This window comes from Perna viridis, chromosome 1 (genome assembly GCF_037379345.1).
Source record: "Perna viridis isolate PV_CMFRI_1.1 ecotype Kerala chromosome 1, ASM3737934v1, whole genome shotgun sequence".
NCBI lineage: Eukaryota > Metazoa > Mollusca > Bivalvia > Mytilida > Mytilidae > Perna > Perna viridis.
This window is the reverse complement of record NC_142445.1, coordinates 53,792,636-53,808,841: the sequence shown is the minus strand read 5'-3', so window position 1 is coordinate 53,808,841 and position 16,206 is coordinate 53,792,636. Positions and strand designations below refer to the sequence as shown.

At 31.4% G+C, this 16,206-nt stretch overlaps 1 protein-coding gene across 3 annotated transcripts in view; it reads right to left on the bottom strand.

Annotated features, from left to right (window-relative positions):
• The window catches only part of LOC148629379 (threonylcarbamoyladenosine tRNA methylthiotransferase-like), a 28,576-nt gene that overhangs the window by 8,512 nt on the left and 3,858 nt on the right, over positions 1 to 16,206 (bottom strand). For all 3 annotated transcript variants that reach the window (XM_088550009.1, XM_088549999.1, XM_088550015.1), the window contains exons 4-12: positions 15,710 to 15,873; positions 13,278 to 13,344; positions 12,406 to 12,526; positions 10,837 to 10,940; positions 9,040 to 9,206; positions 8,701 to 8,846; positions 2,653 to 2,713; positions 1,078 to 1,197; positions 708 to 770 (exon numbers count right to left, since the gene is read on the bottom strand). In XM_088550009.1, coding sequence (XP_088406135.1) covers positions 708 to 770; positions 1,078 to 1,197; positions 2,653 to 2,713; positions 8,701 to 8,846; positions 9,040 to 9,206; positions 10,837 to 10,940; positions 12,406 to 12,526; positions 13,278 to 13,344; positions 15,710 to 15,873 — 1,013 coding nt within the window. The remainder of the gene's footprint in view (positions 1 to 707; positions 771 to 1,077; positions 1,198 to 2,652; positions 2,714 to 8,700; positions 8,847 to 9,039; positions 9,207 to 10,836; positions 10,941 to 12,405; positions 12,527 to 13,277; positions 13,345 to 15,709; positions 15,874 to 16,206) is intronic.

The window sequence follows — 16,206 nt, the reverse complement described above, 5'->3', positions numbered from 1 at the left end:
CACAATGCATTTTAACTAACTTTTCCTGCCATTTTTTCACTGTGCATTTCAACTAAACTAAATCTTAAGATGGTAAACTTTACACTTTTATTGTTATAACTGAGGTAAAAAATACTTGGATAATGCAATAAAATCTCTGTTTCTTTTTTTTATATGCCACACCTTATACAAATTTTGCCAGAATCTTAGACGAAGAAGTAATTAAATGCCATGCAAAAATGTCTCTTAGTAACTAGATTTAATCTAGTTTTATTTTGAATTCTAGTGGTATAACAATAAAACTAAGTTTTTTAGAATCAGCACAGAGAAGTGAGTTTTAACAGCAACTTAAATGAACTACACTATCTAAAGAGCTTTTTGAGCTGCAAAGAAATTTGATGGTTTTTAGAGGTGCTTACAACTAATGTTCTGTAAATACCTATATCATTGGTACTAGTATATTCATCTAAAATGGTCTTCGGAGGTAATTTTCTTCAATCAATCAATCAATCAACCAACCAGAAACTGATTGTCTGTAAAGGTCTCTTATACTCCTTTCCTTGTAAATTCACAAAATATGACATGAGATGACTTTAGCTGCATTGGATGTTTTGTTTAGGTGATCTAATAAAAGGTTGATCTGAGTGGAAATACTTCACACAAAAGTACAAGAATTTGTTTCATGAAAATCCCATATGAATCACTTCTACTTGGCCTATTGACAATACCTTATGATCATAGGGAGTATATGACTGGAAAAGTTCTGATACTGCCTTTGTTCTCTTTTTAACCTACAAAAGACAGTTCCTTTACATTCAAACCATTAAGTTATTCCATTGAAGAAATCAATATTGAATTTAAATTGCAATCCAATATTTGAAAATGTTTTTAAAGATCTTAGAAAAATCCATAATTCTTTGAATCAGAAACCTAATACTATTCATATATGCTGTAAAACATATCCTTAATGCAAATCAAATCAAACAGAATACTGACAAGATTATAATACAATAATCTTAATTTGAATTGAAATTTTTAATATTGGAAAATCTTAGGAAGATAGGTGGTATTGATTCATAATCAATGTGTAACATCTACCTGTTGGGAAGGAATTCTAGGCATTTTAGCAGCTGGCGTTCCTGGCCTTGGGAAGAACTGATTTATAAATAAACTTGGAAATTTATATTCTTCCACCAGCTTCATAGTCTCTTCAAAATCCTACAATACATAAGTAAACATTAGCTAAGACAATACATTGTATTACTTTTTTCTTTTACAAGGTCAATTACTCTGTAATTTGCAAATGACTTAAAAACTTGATTTATTTTGGTAATTAAATCAAATGAATTATGAAATTTGAGAGAAATGATCCCATTTAGTTTTTATAAAATTCCTATTTTATGTTTTCCAGTTATTGAATTTCATTAACAAATGAAATGCTATGCGGAGCAAAATTAGATGCACCCACAGAAGTCAAACCCTGAACAGATCGGACAAACATGGACACAAAATTTAAGCTTGATAAAGCTCTGAACTTTTATATTAATAAAAATATATCACAATTAAAAAAAAAAACCCAAAAAATTCAACAAAGTTTCAAGAAAATTGCTTGATTATGGGAAATCCACCTTTTTAAATGAATAAGGTCCCACAACTCAACTGAAAAGGAAACTAATGTCAATAGTACCAGTAATAACTATCTTCCAAAGTTTCATGAAAATGTGTGCAACCATTATTGAGTTATAGTCAGAAAACTGTGAAATCCCCCTTTTTTAATGAACAAAGTCCCATATCTCTAAACAGTTAAATCAGATATTTACAAATATTGAGAGAGAGAAAACTATCAATATAAATAAACAATACTTCAAAGTTTCATTGACATTGCTGTAGTCAGAAAATCTAAAATCACTCCATTTATGTATGAATTAATGCCCAAAACTAAAATACGAAAAAGCAGCAATTTATAAAAATTGAAAGAGAGCTCACATCAATAGAAAGAAACAATTTATTTAAGTTTTACAAAAATTGGAAAAGATATAAATTAATAATTTGAGTTAAAAATCAAAGTATAATTTTGGATTGAAATCAATATTGAATTTTAACTGCAATACAATATGAGAAAATACTTTCCAAAAATCTTAGAAAAAAAAAATTCTCATTGAATTAAAATGTATTACTATTCATATATGCTGTAAAACAAGATTCAAACAACTGAGTCAGATCCATACCCATGTACTGACACAATAACACCTATGCAAGGTGGAGTATGATGATGGCATAAGCTCCATAACATAATATGACTGCAATTTTTTTGGGGGTTGTATAAAAGATCTATTTGAGAACTTCCAAAGTTCTCAGTGGAAAACCTAGAAAAAAAATCACAACTCCTTAACAATATATGTGGTAACACACAGACTAGGGAAACTTGAACTATGTTCACAGCATTGTTTGAAATGTTGCATACACAAGGTTCACTGTAGTCCCCAATGCTTTTGTTATGCAAAGGTACGAAAAGCATCTTTTTTTTTTTTGATAAGATACATATAATACCTGTAGCTGTGAAATCTAATATCTACTTTTTAAAAAAAAAAAAAGCATACCATTATTACTGTGTTTTTTAAATGAATGGTTAAACAATAAAACAGTGAAAGCAACCATACAATAAAACATTACCTTTTCTGTTTCAGTGGGAAACCCACATATCAAATCTGTTGCAATGGTTATTCCTGGTACCCTATTGATTAAACAAACGAATTAAAAAAAGTACATTCAACAATATAGCCAAAGTACATTCATTTCAGTAAGTTTTAGAACATTTGAATGGTACATCTTCAGTACATCATCAGGTTACAAGGAATGGTGACGACAAATTCTAATAAATACTTCAAAGAAGTTACATATTTTTTAAGTACTAGTCTTTATAAAAATCAGGCAGGCGGTGATTCATGCAAGTTAAAAACCCATGGAATTTACTTATATTTCTTATTTAGAATCAATTCTTGACCACATAACCAGTCTTAGTTTTTCATTTGGGTGTTGCACTTTTGAGATAAAATTTATATAGATTGTACATGAAATTAGCACTTTGCAAGAGTTATTGTTCTTGATTTTGTTTGATTTGGTTGATTTTAGTGGTAGGTTAATGTGTGCTTTTATCAAAAAATTAGATCTAAATAGAGAAAGGACTATTGTCACATAAAAGCATAGCATGTGTAGACCAAAAAGGCGGGTTTTTCTACACCATGAATCACCTTACCAAAGGCAGTGTCCGAATTTTATATGGACTGGTACTTAAAAGGTAAGAGCAACACATGGTAAATAATGCCAAATTATGACAACAGCTCTCATGAACCTATAGCCTTAGTGGGTTAAATAAGAAAAACTAACAAAAAGAATTTGCTTACTAAAGGGTACCCTTAACTCCTGCTCCCCTACCCAGGGTATAATGTACATATAGTTCCTGTTTGAAAAACATAACAATGAACTCCTGTAAGAACTTTCAATATCTGTAATCAATTAACAGATATGCTTGTAGAATATTACAATAAAAGGAAATGATAACAGACAGCAGACGTGATAAATTATGAATTTTAAGTTATTCTCGTGTGTCATGCTTCATAACACACTGGCAAAACAACACACAGAAATGTTCAATGGTTCTTACAGCAATGCAAGGAATAACATTTGGATGAATACATGCATCAACATATTAAAATAAAGCAATTCGTTTTTTCCCATTAATAGTAACCAATTATATTGTAAGGTAATTAAATATGCACACCCAAAGACTTATATCATGGGTACTAGTATGATCATCTAAAATGGTCTTTGGAGGTAATCTTCTTCTTCAATCAATCAATCAATCAATCAAGGGAAAATCAAAAGTATTAAAGCAGCAGAACTTGATATGTAAAACTGATGAGTATTGTATGTTACTTATGAACTGTGTGAAGTTATAATAAAATCCTTTGTAACTTTTGATGGTAGCATTCAGAAATCAGAAAAAGGTGGATGATACATGTTCAAAACAGACTAACATGAAAACTAAAATTGGGATTATGCTGAAAATGCAACTTGTTCTGTCTTGTATATTGTAATCATACAAATTTTTACTGTGTACTAATTTTAGCTATTTTCCCAGTGATCAGAAAACCACCAAAAATAGTACCCATGAAATTAATTTTTAACACTATAAAGCCAATCCTTTTTTTGAAACTGCAAATGATGCCCTCATATATGTTTGCTTGACAGTTTCTGCGAAAATTAGCAGCCGCAAAAATTATTATGTATACAGTAGTTCTTAAAAATTGTGAAAAGGTCAAGCAAAAAATTATTTAGATTTATTCTCAAGTAATCATCTAGAAATGACAAAATGGAGGGACAGCAAAAACCAAAACAGAATAATATGAAAACGATAAATCAGACTTTGCTGAACAGCAACAAGATCTGTTTCTAAAATACATAACAACTTTGCAAAGTGTGAAAAAATTCCTTAATTTGTGAAAAGTTATCATTTGGAAAACACTGAAGGTAGACATATGGGTACATGGACACACACATGGCCATTAAAACTGAGTGGTACTACAAATTACCTCATCACTATGTGTGGTGAGGTATAGAAACCAAGTGATGAATGTTGTACATACCATTGAAACATAGATCATGTAGAGCATGACATTAAACATAGTACTCATTGCATAGAATGTTGGAATGGAATTTAAAAGAACTAAGGATACTGACAAAAGGCATAAGTGACACAAACAGTAAAAATAATCATGATAAAGCCTCACACCAAATTACACATTACCATTAACACTTTTCAAAAAATAACACAAAATCCATGTACTAAAATGAAATGCTTTACAGGGTCAGCTTGATAGGTGTGCAGCGGTCAAAAATTGACCAGCTTGGACAATGTTTAGACACAACATTAAAAGAAGATACAGCTGAGAACTTTTACTGTGATTTTTGACAAAGCAACCAGAATTAAATTTGTCAAAGAACTTTAACATTTGTAGACTTAAGAAATATGCAATACATACAAAGATGAGGGTATCTTTTAATTCTGTCTTTCAATACTTCAACTCAAATTGCGATGAAACTAGGAAAATGTTTGTTTTTCACCTCTTTTCAGCCACCACAGTAAACGGTATAGGTCATAACTCCTAATTTCATTCCCAATCTGACCTCTATGGTATAAAACCTTATGGTGCAATTTCATAGCGATCCATCAACTTGTGCTTTAGTTGAGCCATAAATAAATTAAAAGCCTCACCAAGTGCAGCATGATACAACCACAGCCACTTGAACTTTATTTACTTGAGGCAAGTGTGGACAAAATATTAGTTTTGACACACTAACATAGGGACTTACAGTTCATTTTGACACAACAACTCATTTGGACACAATATATTGCACAATAATTTGAAATTCAGTTTAAGAGATAAAGGTCCTCTTTGGCCCCATATAACTGGAAAACCATAAGTTCTGAAATCTGATTGAAAAATGTATGCATGGATTTTTTACAAGAGGAATCAAGTAAAACATTCAAAACAGACCAGAAAAAAACAAGCTATCGTCATGAAATCAGAGACAAAAATATTTGTGGCCCCTTAGAGTGTACTATACAGTTACATTTATGTTTCAAACACCAATTTAACCCAGTCTAATTTTGTAAAACTTAATATTAAAGTTAAAATTTGGTGGGTATATTGTTTAAATGTAGTGAAGCATTTATACATAGACAGATATAATATATGAAATGGTAAGCAGGTGTAATTCAAATGAAGAATGATATCCAGAACGTTTCAGTCCCCTGTCGCTTTAGGTTCTCTCCTCAGCAAAAGGGTGTTATTATTTTTACCTGCTTTCATCCTGTGCTAGTGTCTAAGTGCCTGATATTTTATAAAACATAGTATTTGGATGTTGGTTTTGCAAAGGTACTAAAACTCAGTAATAGTTTTTTCAGTATGTTACTATGGCTACTGGATTTTATGATCATGATCACTAAATTACTGATAAATTACTTGAACCTCAACACACTTCGGATTAGATAAATATGTATTTTTTTATGAAAAAAAAACTTGCCGAGTGGACTGCCTCAAAACAGCTTTATTTCAACAAAATGAGACCAAATTTGCAGAAATGACATAACCATATAGTACTACCTTATTCTTACATGGTTCAAGTCACAACCCCAAAAATCAATCCTAGTCTTCCTTTTGTGATATGACACCTTGTAATTCAATTAAAAAAAAAAATTCAATAAGTCAAGTTATTGTCTGGACATCAAGAAAACGCATGTTTTTAGGCCCCTAATTTCTGAAAAGTTGAAGTCGTTACCCCAAAAATCAATTCAAGTCTGACCATTGTGGTATAGAATATTGTGGAACAATATCATAGACATTCCTATGCTTTTATTGTCATTATATGGATGTTGCGTATGTTGTTGGTGTCACATTCGATTGAACCGGGGCTGGTTTATGAAAACCGAAATATTGCAATTAGAATGTGGAGTTACCAAAGGCAATATAGATATTAAAATGTTTGAAAATGTTTGCTGTTTTAGGATTACAATTATAAATCTTTGAAAGATCCCATTAATTGTGGAAGGAAAGCATTACTCGATCACAAGAACGTCCATTTTCATACATGGACAGGTAACATTAAGAAATGCTTGCTTCCCATTTCACCAATATATCTAAGTTGTTTCTTGGCGTATTTTGATAAAACCAACTTTTTTGGAAAGAGCAGTTTGTGCTGCAGACGATGTCATATTTTTCAGGACGTAATGATAAGATCAAAGCGTATTACAATGTCACAAATGTCTCACCTTTCAATTATGTCACAAATCTTATTTTTTTTCGACGTTGGCCATTGGCTACTTTCTTGTTTATGGTTGTAAAATATAACACCGAATAGTATTTTTACCAAAGTTTATTCACACTAATTGGACTGTATAAATATTCAAAATATCATGTTTATTCTAAAAATTAATGAGTTTTATTGTCTAATAGTAGATAAATACGCACGTATGTTGTGATGTCACATTGTCTTTTTCCCGACGTTTTCTACACGTTGCGTGCTACCCAGTCTTATCAACAGCAATTTCTCAAAACCAAATAGGAAAGATTCACTTTATACTCTTTCACAATATGATTTCCCGGGGGTGGGGGTGTGCTACTGACTTTTTTGCTTGTAGGTTTGTTGGCTTTCTGTTTTAGTGAGGGTGTTTTACTTTTTTTTAGTGCATTCGAAATTTGTTTTCAAAATCCCTAAAATTTTTTCATAGGATAATATTTCCTTCAAATCATCCTTAAATGGTTGATGCCAAACTATTTACCATATCGGGATGTAACCTGATCATTTCCATTGACCAAACGTACAAAAAATTAATATCGAATCGGATAATTAAATAATTAAACATGTCGTGTGTTTTATTTTTATGTAAAAAATTAAATAAAGCACACTTCTTTTTACATGTAACAATTATAGAATGATGTACGTCGCAATATGAAAAAAGACGTCAAATTTTGCCGATTTCGACATTACCAAAAATGACACCAACACGGTACGCTACGTCATAGTAAATTCTATGAAATGCTCCTTCTAATACGGTTGGGGCCATAAACCCTAAAATCAATACCAACCTTCCTTTTGTATTTTGAAACCTTGTTAAAAAATTCCATAAAGACCAACCGATACTCAAGTTATCACATGAAAGTCAAGTGTCTACGGACAACAGTGACAATGACAGCGCCACACCAATATACAACCACCATTTTTTGTGGTCATATAAAAACCATTCAATACAACCATTCTTCAAGTGGTTTGGAACCTTGTTATAACATTTTATCAAGATCCATAAAAAGACAATTATTTGATCTCTGCATCACTGGCTTTGTGCAGAAAATATTTCAATAGAATCTTAGAAAAATTAGGTTTTTGACAGAGTTATCTGCCCTTGAAATGTTCATTTTCAGCGCATTTCAATGAAATTGTAACTCAATGGCCCAGCATGATATGGACAATCTTTTCTATTTTCCTTGATTCTGATGGTGCAAGTAGCCAAATTACACTATCAAAATGATGGTTTTTTCATACCATGTTTCACCGACTTCCAGATTCTTACAAGGACTGACACTTAAAGCCTAAATTTGTAGTTGTATAAAAATTCATACAAACCCCATACAGCATAAGATGGAAGAGGAACAAAGACAAAAATCATAAAAAAATACAATTCAGCAACAGTTGAATCTTTTAAACCAAATTTCAAATGATTCCCATGGAGGGTTTACAGTAGTCTGACAAAAACACCAAGTATATGGAGTATAGGTGCAGACAGCACTAACAACAAGGGAATAAAATAATAAAGAAGCAACTATAACTCATACTTTAATAAAAAGCTTATTATTAGAAAGCAACCATCACTGATGGTACAGTTATAGATAAAATTGAGTAAACAGTGTCTCAGACATTTATATTAGTCAACATTCACTAATGTTTCAGTTGTACAATATGTATGATAAGAATACTATCTTTTTAAAAGTAATAAGGCAGGAAAAATGAATTTGTTAGAGAATATAAACTGAATGCAAATTCTGTGAAATGAAAGCATTTTCATGCCAAATATTCAATGTACTGGTCTACTCTTCACCTGATATAAATGTACAACGTATTAAGATACACAACACATCATTATACAAATATTAAATGAATTACCTTTGTTTGAGAAAATCCACAACATGTTTGAAATCAGCTACACTGTATTCACGTTTCATGTCCATCAAAACACTGTCTGATGCTGCTTGGACAGGAACATGGAGGAATTTGTATACTCGAGGATGGTTCAGTATTTTAGCCATTTCCTGATATAAAAAATGAAGATGAGTGCACATTGTTAAGCAACTTAAAATATTTGCACTGACTTTGTAGATCACAGTCCAAGAAAAAAATAATTTAATAAAGTTAATATCATAACAAGGTCATGATTGAAGCACACTCATTTCAGTACTTTAATCATTTATCACTAGAAGTTTCCCAAGAGATGTGTATACTCACATCTAAATGTTCCAATATGTATGGAGGATTTGTCATTCCAAGCCTCATTCTAGCACCTTCAGGTATGACGTCTACAAGTTTCCATAGCAACTGAGGTAATGTTACACTGATGTCATGTCCATAGGCACCTAAATCCTCTGATGTGAGCCAGATTTCTACAACACCCTCTGAAAAGAAGGAAGAGATTTTTTAAAGAATTATTATCACTTATAAATCATCATATATTTGTCACATATTTAAATAAAATGCTTTGCACAGCCCAGCTTGATACCACAGCAAAGACATAACCTGAACAGTTTGGGAAAGTATTGACACATCAGTCAAACTTGACACAGCTTTGAGATTTAATTACAATTACACTTTTTACACAGGAAAAAAAATTGACCAGAACTGAAGTGGTCATTTTTTTGCCCCTTATTCGGAAATGGTTTCAGTCAAAACCTGCAAAATCATTCCCAAACTTCCTGTTTCAAAACAATACATTCCCTTTCACTCAAGTTATCGCCCAGAAATCAGAAAAGGAACTTGTTTATGGCCTCTTTTTAGTCCTTTATTCTTACTTGGCTCAAGTCACAACCTCAAAAATCAATTCCAGTTATTCTTTAGGGCTATGGCACCTTGTAGTAAAATTTATATGAGATCAATTCATTTTTATTAAAGTTAATACACAGACATAAGGACAATGCTTGTTTCAGGCCTCTTTAGGGCCCTAATTCCTACAAAGTTCAAGTCTTAACCTCCAAATCAAACCATAGTCTTCCTTTGGTGGTATGGCACCTTGAAATAAATTTCAAAGAGATTCATTCACTAATAGTCAAGTTCTTGTTTGGACATAAAAAAAATGCATGTTTTTTGCCCCTTATTTCTAAAAAGTTCAAGTTTTTACCCCTACATCTATCCAAGTCTGACCATTGTGGTATAGAATATTGTGGAACAATATCATTGATATTCTTATGCTTTTACTGGAGTTAAATGGTTAAATTCTAATAATTTCTTGTTGTAAGCCCTTTTTTGCCTCTAATTCTAAAACAGTGAGGGTCATAACCCCTTTATCTATACTAACCTTCCATTTGTGGTTTGGAACCTTGTTACAAAATTCTATAAAGATCAACCAACCAATACTCAAATTATTGCATGAAAACCAAGTGTCTATGGACAACACTGACGATAATGACAACAGTGCCATACCAATATACGAAATTTTTTAGTCATATAAAAATTTCCACAATTTAAAATGATTTAAATCTTTAACATGAAAAAAATGGAAATTTGGCTAGAAACCTTTAAATGGACAACGGACTTCATTATAAATATATATTTAAGCAATATTGCTATAACTCTTTATCTTTGGAGTTTATAATATACATTTGTTGTAGTTGTTGAAGAGATTGCAATGACTACATTGTTAACCACAGGAATGACCTAATACCAAATACTAAAATTGATAACCTGTGAATCTTACTTTTACAATTCTAGTGAGCATTGTGAATCTCATCTCAATATTCATTATTCATTATACACCTTAAATATTTATAAAACACTGCAATTTGAGTTACTTAAATTTATTATTTATGAGTTATCATAAATATGGTATTAAGCATTTATCTAATATTAATAATTAACTTAATTAGCAATCATAGGTTATATATATACATATATCTGGAAATGGCCTTTCTAAATGTTTTTTTGTACCTGTGATTACTGAAAATCTGTCCAAATTGAACCAAAAAAAATGCAGTCTGAAAGGAGTTCTAATTAGGCAGCTTTCCCTAACAATTTAGTTAAATAAACATATACCTTCAAAAGACTGTTTGGCTCTGGCAACAATATCATCTATTGGATAGCTCCCTAGTTCACCTCTGGCATGCTTTGTTTTACAGTAAGTACACTGGTTCAAACAACTACAATACATCAAAAGTCAAACTTAATTTTGTTCATTAAATAGTTTTTGATACCATATTTAAATAAAAAGCTTCACTGAGTGCAGCATGATACAACTACAATGTTTCAATCCTGAACAGTTGGGGCAAGTGTGGACATACTTAAGCATAAGAACTTCCAATTCATTTTGGACACAATAACTGGTTTGGCCACAAAATTTGAAATTCAACTGAAAATTATCAATATCAGACAAAAAATTAAAAAGTGAATTTTCGGTGGGTTGGCCCTTTTAAACCCTTATAACTTGAAAGCCGTAAGAAATATCTGATATATAATTGAAAAATGCAGGCTGTTTCTATTAAAAAATGAAATTGAACTTGAAATAAAAAGTTCATTTTTTGGGGTGTGGCTTCTGTGAACCCTCATCTCTCAAAAGCAGTAAGAGATTCCTAACATCAAATTGAAAATCACAGGCACAGATTTTCATAAGGTATCCAATGAAAAGAAAAATTTCAAAATTGGACCAAAAATAAATGATAGTCAAGTTATTGTCTAGACATAGGATAATGCAGGTTTCTGGCCCCCTTTATTTGTACCTTATTTCTGAAAAGTTCGTCTTTACCCCAAAAATCAATCCAAGTCTGGCTATTGTAGTATAGAATATTTTGGAACAATATCATAAACATTCCTATGCTTTTACCGGAGTTAAATAGTTAAATTCTAAGAAATTCTTGTTGAAGGCCCCTTTTAAGCCCTTGATTTTGAAACAGTTGGAGCTATAATCTCCAAAATCAATTCCTACCTTCCTCTTGTGGTTTGTAACCTAATTAATTTACTACTGCATAAATACCCTAGGGGTTTTCACATTGAAAAATATATCAATTTAAGCAATTTTTCTGTGGGGTAGGAGTACATTTTTTTTTTCATTTTTGCGCCAAACCCTTAAGTGTTACAGCAACTTTCTAGGTACCATTGTAAAGGTGAGACATTGGGTTATATGATGACATCTATATCTGTTCAGTGTCTTTACAAATGCTGTCCCTGGATGACTTAGACACTCAAACAATTGAGTCCCAAAAATCTTGGCTTTTTTACCTGGTGGGGTACAAATATAGGCTTATACTGCAAAAGAATACATGAATATTCTTTGGCGACAAATTGATTTGGTAATGGAAGGTATAAAGGTTCCTAAAAATCACCATGAAGTTGATGAGTGGGGGTACATTATGGACTCCAAAAACACATCCTTTTTTTTGAAATTAACAAGTGAAAGGGTTTATAAGCAGCACCCGTTAATATCTATCTGATGATCAAGAATGCACTGGACCAAGTAGCTCCAGAAATGATTCTGGATGTAAAGTTTAGATGACTCATACTGGACATACAAAAAATACTGGTTTATAAGTTTGTAAATTTAAAACCAGACAATAACAGGAATATTTTACTTACTAAGGTAAATATACCCAGTTCTCTATGTACACATACCCTGTATTTATGGCAATAATTTCTATCAATGGATTTTTTCTGACTTTTGGCAAATTCAATGAAGCACCACCAGTCTTTTTGCCTTCTGCTTTCTTTTGTCCAAATAACCTCACAGAATGACCTATATAATTCAAGTTAATATACAGTGTCGATAATGGACTATACAATATTGTTATTTGACTCATTTATCTACTGGTATGCAACTATTCTTACCAGTCATAGAATAATTCAAAAATGTCCAACTAGAAAAACTGTAAGTACAGTAATGCTTTAAAACTTGATACCCAACTCCTCAATTCGTCACATGGTACCCTTTGACCTCCAAATTGATTTAGATCAAAATCTTAAATAGGAAGTGCACAATGGAAATATGTATTGAAGATTCTGTAAAAGTTTCAATTCCATGAAGTACTGTAAGAGGAGAAATGGATAAGAGATGGGAACCCCTCTGCATAATGGAAGGAAGGAAGAAAGAAAATAAAATGCCTTTGATTATAATTCAGTCCTTTTCAAAAATTTTCTGGCCTCAAGAACACACACATATATAAACAAGGCCCATAATTTTCATAAAATGAATCATTAAAATAGAGCTAAATTTTAAAATGATCTGTAACCTATACAATCAGAAACCAAAAATCATTCCAACATCAGCAAGCTTGTTGAAAAGCAGTTCAGAAAACATGTGTGACAGACAGACAGACAGACAGACAGACAGACAGATGGACTGATATAAGAACTGACATACAAAGTATTCACCTTTAGTCCCCATTAGTAATAAAAAAAAAAATCAGAAAAGCATTAAAAACTGAACACGTGAATGGAGTGTTGAAAGTTTTCTAAAATCCAGGGTATTAAAGAAAATTTCAACATACCCTTAAGAGTTTCTTCAACAACTTCCACAACTCTATCAATCTGCTGTACACCAATCACACTTAAACCCTGTAAGAAAAATAGTCATATTCTACGTATCATGTGTATCTTTTTTTAATTTCTTGATTGCTAATTTCTATTCAACATATTTCTAAACCAAGGTTAGTTAAACACCAGGTTTCCTCAATTGTAAAATTGGAGCAAAATATTTTATGCACAGCAATTGAGAAGGACGACCAGCTGTATGTAATTTAGTTGTGTATTCTACTATATTATGACAACAGACAATATTTACTTGCGCTAAAACATTTACAATAAATGGTAACGGCATGAATACAACAATGCAAAACTTAAGAACAGTAAAATAGTAACTAACTACAATCATGATCATGATATTAAAGACAATAGTCCATGTATTTATATATGATAGAAACAGACAAATAAAAAAAAACAACATATGTTCAATTTTAATTTTATTATTTAGTATGTCAGATAAGACTTTTATCGTAAAGTGAGGTTCTGATAAGGAAAACAAGCACTTCATTTTTAGTTTGTCTTGATAAATATGAAGGTGATAAATATTTGCTTTAATAATTATTATATAACTCTCATGAAATTATGTAAATTTAAGTAATTTCAAAGCCTCAGGCATGAAAAATTTTCTCTAACAATTTTAACTTACAGCCATGGTAATTCAATATCTGCATACAGTCAAACTTTGGTAGCTCGAACTCCAAAGGACCACTGAAATGTGTTCAAGCTATCCTGAGTTCGAGAAATTGAAGTTCATAGATTTCCAGATTTTTTTTCGTTGCCGGTCCGAGTTCAACTTTATCATTAGAAATTGTTTACTTCCTACAAAGTTTTGTTAGTTTTTGTTAGTAATTTGCTTTCGGAAGGTTTGTTGATTTGTTGACATTAAAAATGCTATGTTTGGTTTTAAAAAGTTTCAGAGTTTGAGTTCCAAGGTCAATAATTTATTATCATATAATTTTCTTTTATGCTTTCTTCAAGTTGATTTGGAAACATTCTCGAACTTTAATCAGTACTATGTTAAATTGAAACTACTTATTATTTTTATATTTATTTAAAAAATTTATTAATGAACAGACTGACTAGTCAGTTCAAGTGTTCAAGAAATCGAAGTTTGAGAAATCCATGGTTATTAATATTGATTATATAGGAGAAAAGTTTGTGTTCTGGAAATCCGAGTTCAAGTGAGTGAAGTTTGACTGTATTTGCATTTATTTATATTTATCCTGCAATGAGGTTATTTGTTAAATGAATAAAGGTATACGGTTATTTTTTTGCTGTATCCGTACATTAGCAGGTTATCGACTTTCTGGCTCCTCCCACTCATGTGATCGGCGGAACTACTTTTTTTCTGGTATGCATGAATTAATCATGGCCGCCACCATAGATTCGATATAAACAAATTGCGATTGCGTATCCGGTTAATCTTTTTTCGCTGTTTTGTTTCGTTTTCACTTTTTTTAGCTGAATGAAATAAAAGATTTTAAGTAAACCAAATAATGATTTTGTTTGTATTTTTTTCACCGTCATATATATGGCAAATCCCAAATCTCATTTAGATTTGATTCATTATCAGTTTGCAGACAACTTCCCCTGTCATTTCAGTCATGTTGGACTCGGAGCCAGAGTGTCCGTCACAATTAACATAAACTGGTCCCCACTTAAAAAAATTGATGCATTACAATATGATAAAACTCTTGAAGAGACAAAGACCAGGAAACTGTTATGGTCTTGGATTTATTACTGCCTAAACCCCAAGATAATGAATCAGAGGAACACTACATTATAGATCTGCCCATACAACTGCCTCCTCTTCTTCAAAAATCTCAAACAAATATTTCAAATCCCAAAGAAACTAGTGCACAAATTTCACCCCTGAAATCTACTGCCATATACCAAACAGAAACAAGTCAGCTTCCACCTTCTTTGCAAAATTCAAACCTTTAATGTTCTTAAAATCGACATTCAAAATATTAGTATTTATGGTTCATTTTACCTATTTTTCTCTTGGAATTAAATAAATTTTGATACATTGCTTATTATCTTCAAACAGCTTTGACAGATTATATGGTGCAGATTGAATTTCAATGTTTACTGAGTCATGCACCATGCGTATTAATTTTTTTCTTCCGGTTTAACGATCAGGGCTCCTCAGGGTATATGCATTTTAAAATTTTATTTTAAAAATGTACACATGCACAAAACTATTAATATAACAGGATAAAAACAATATAGGTACATTGTCGAAAATTATTGAAGCTATGTGTATTCGGCTTGGAACAGGGGAAATAGCTCAGCAAAGCTTCGCATTTCCTACCCGTTCCATTGCCTCATCACAAATCTTCAATAATTTTCGACAATGTACCTTTATTGTATATATATCCTTGAACTACAAATATACCTGTAAATAATCTGCCCTTGGCTGACCTTGAGGCACACACCCAGCAACTACTGCCTTCTTAGACAACTCAGTTGCTTTCTTAATTTCATTTCTAAAATGATCTTCTGCTGGATTTTTTACAGTGCAACTATTCAATAACCATAGGTCTGCATCTTCTTTTACATCTAATTTGAAAAAAAAATAAAAAACTTTTATATCTGATTTGAAATGTAAAATGAAAAACATCTATAACCTTTTCCCTGACATTATTACTTCCCGTTATTTCATTCAAAAACATAATAGCATTATTTAGACTGACACTTAATCGAAATATTTGATATTCAAAATATTTTTTCTATATAATGTATTTTCAAAGTAAGACCTGAAAGTTGAAAATTAAATAGTCGTGAATACTTTCTTTGCAGAACATTATAATTCAATCTGATGAAAGATAGCTCATTCAAAACTGTGTGAAATTAGACTGATTCCCAACACTGCAATTCAAAAAGGTGGTACTA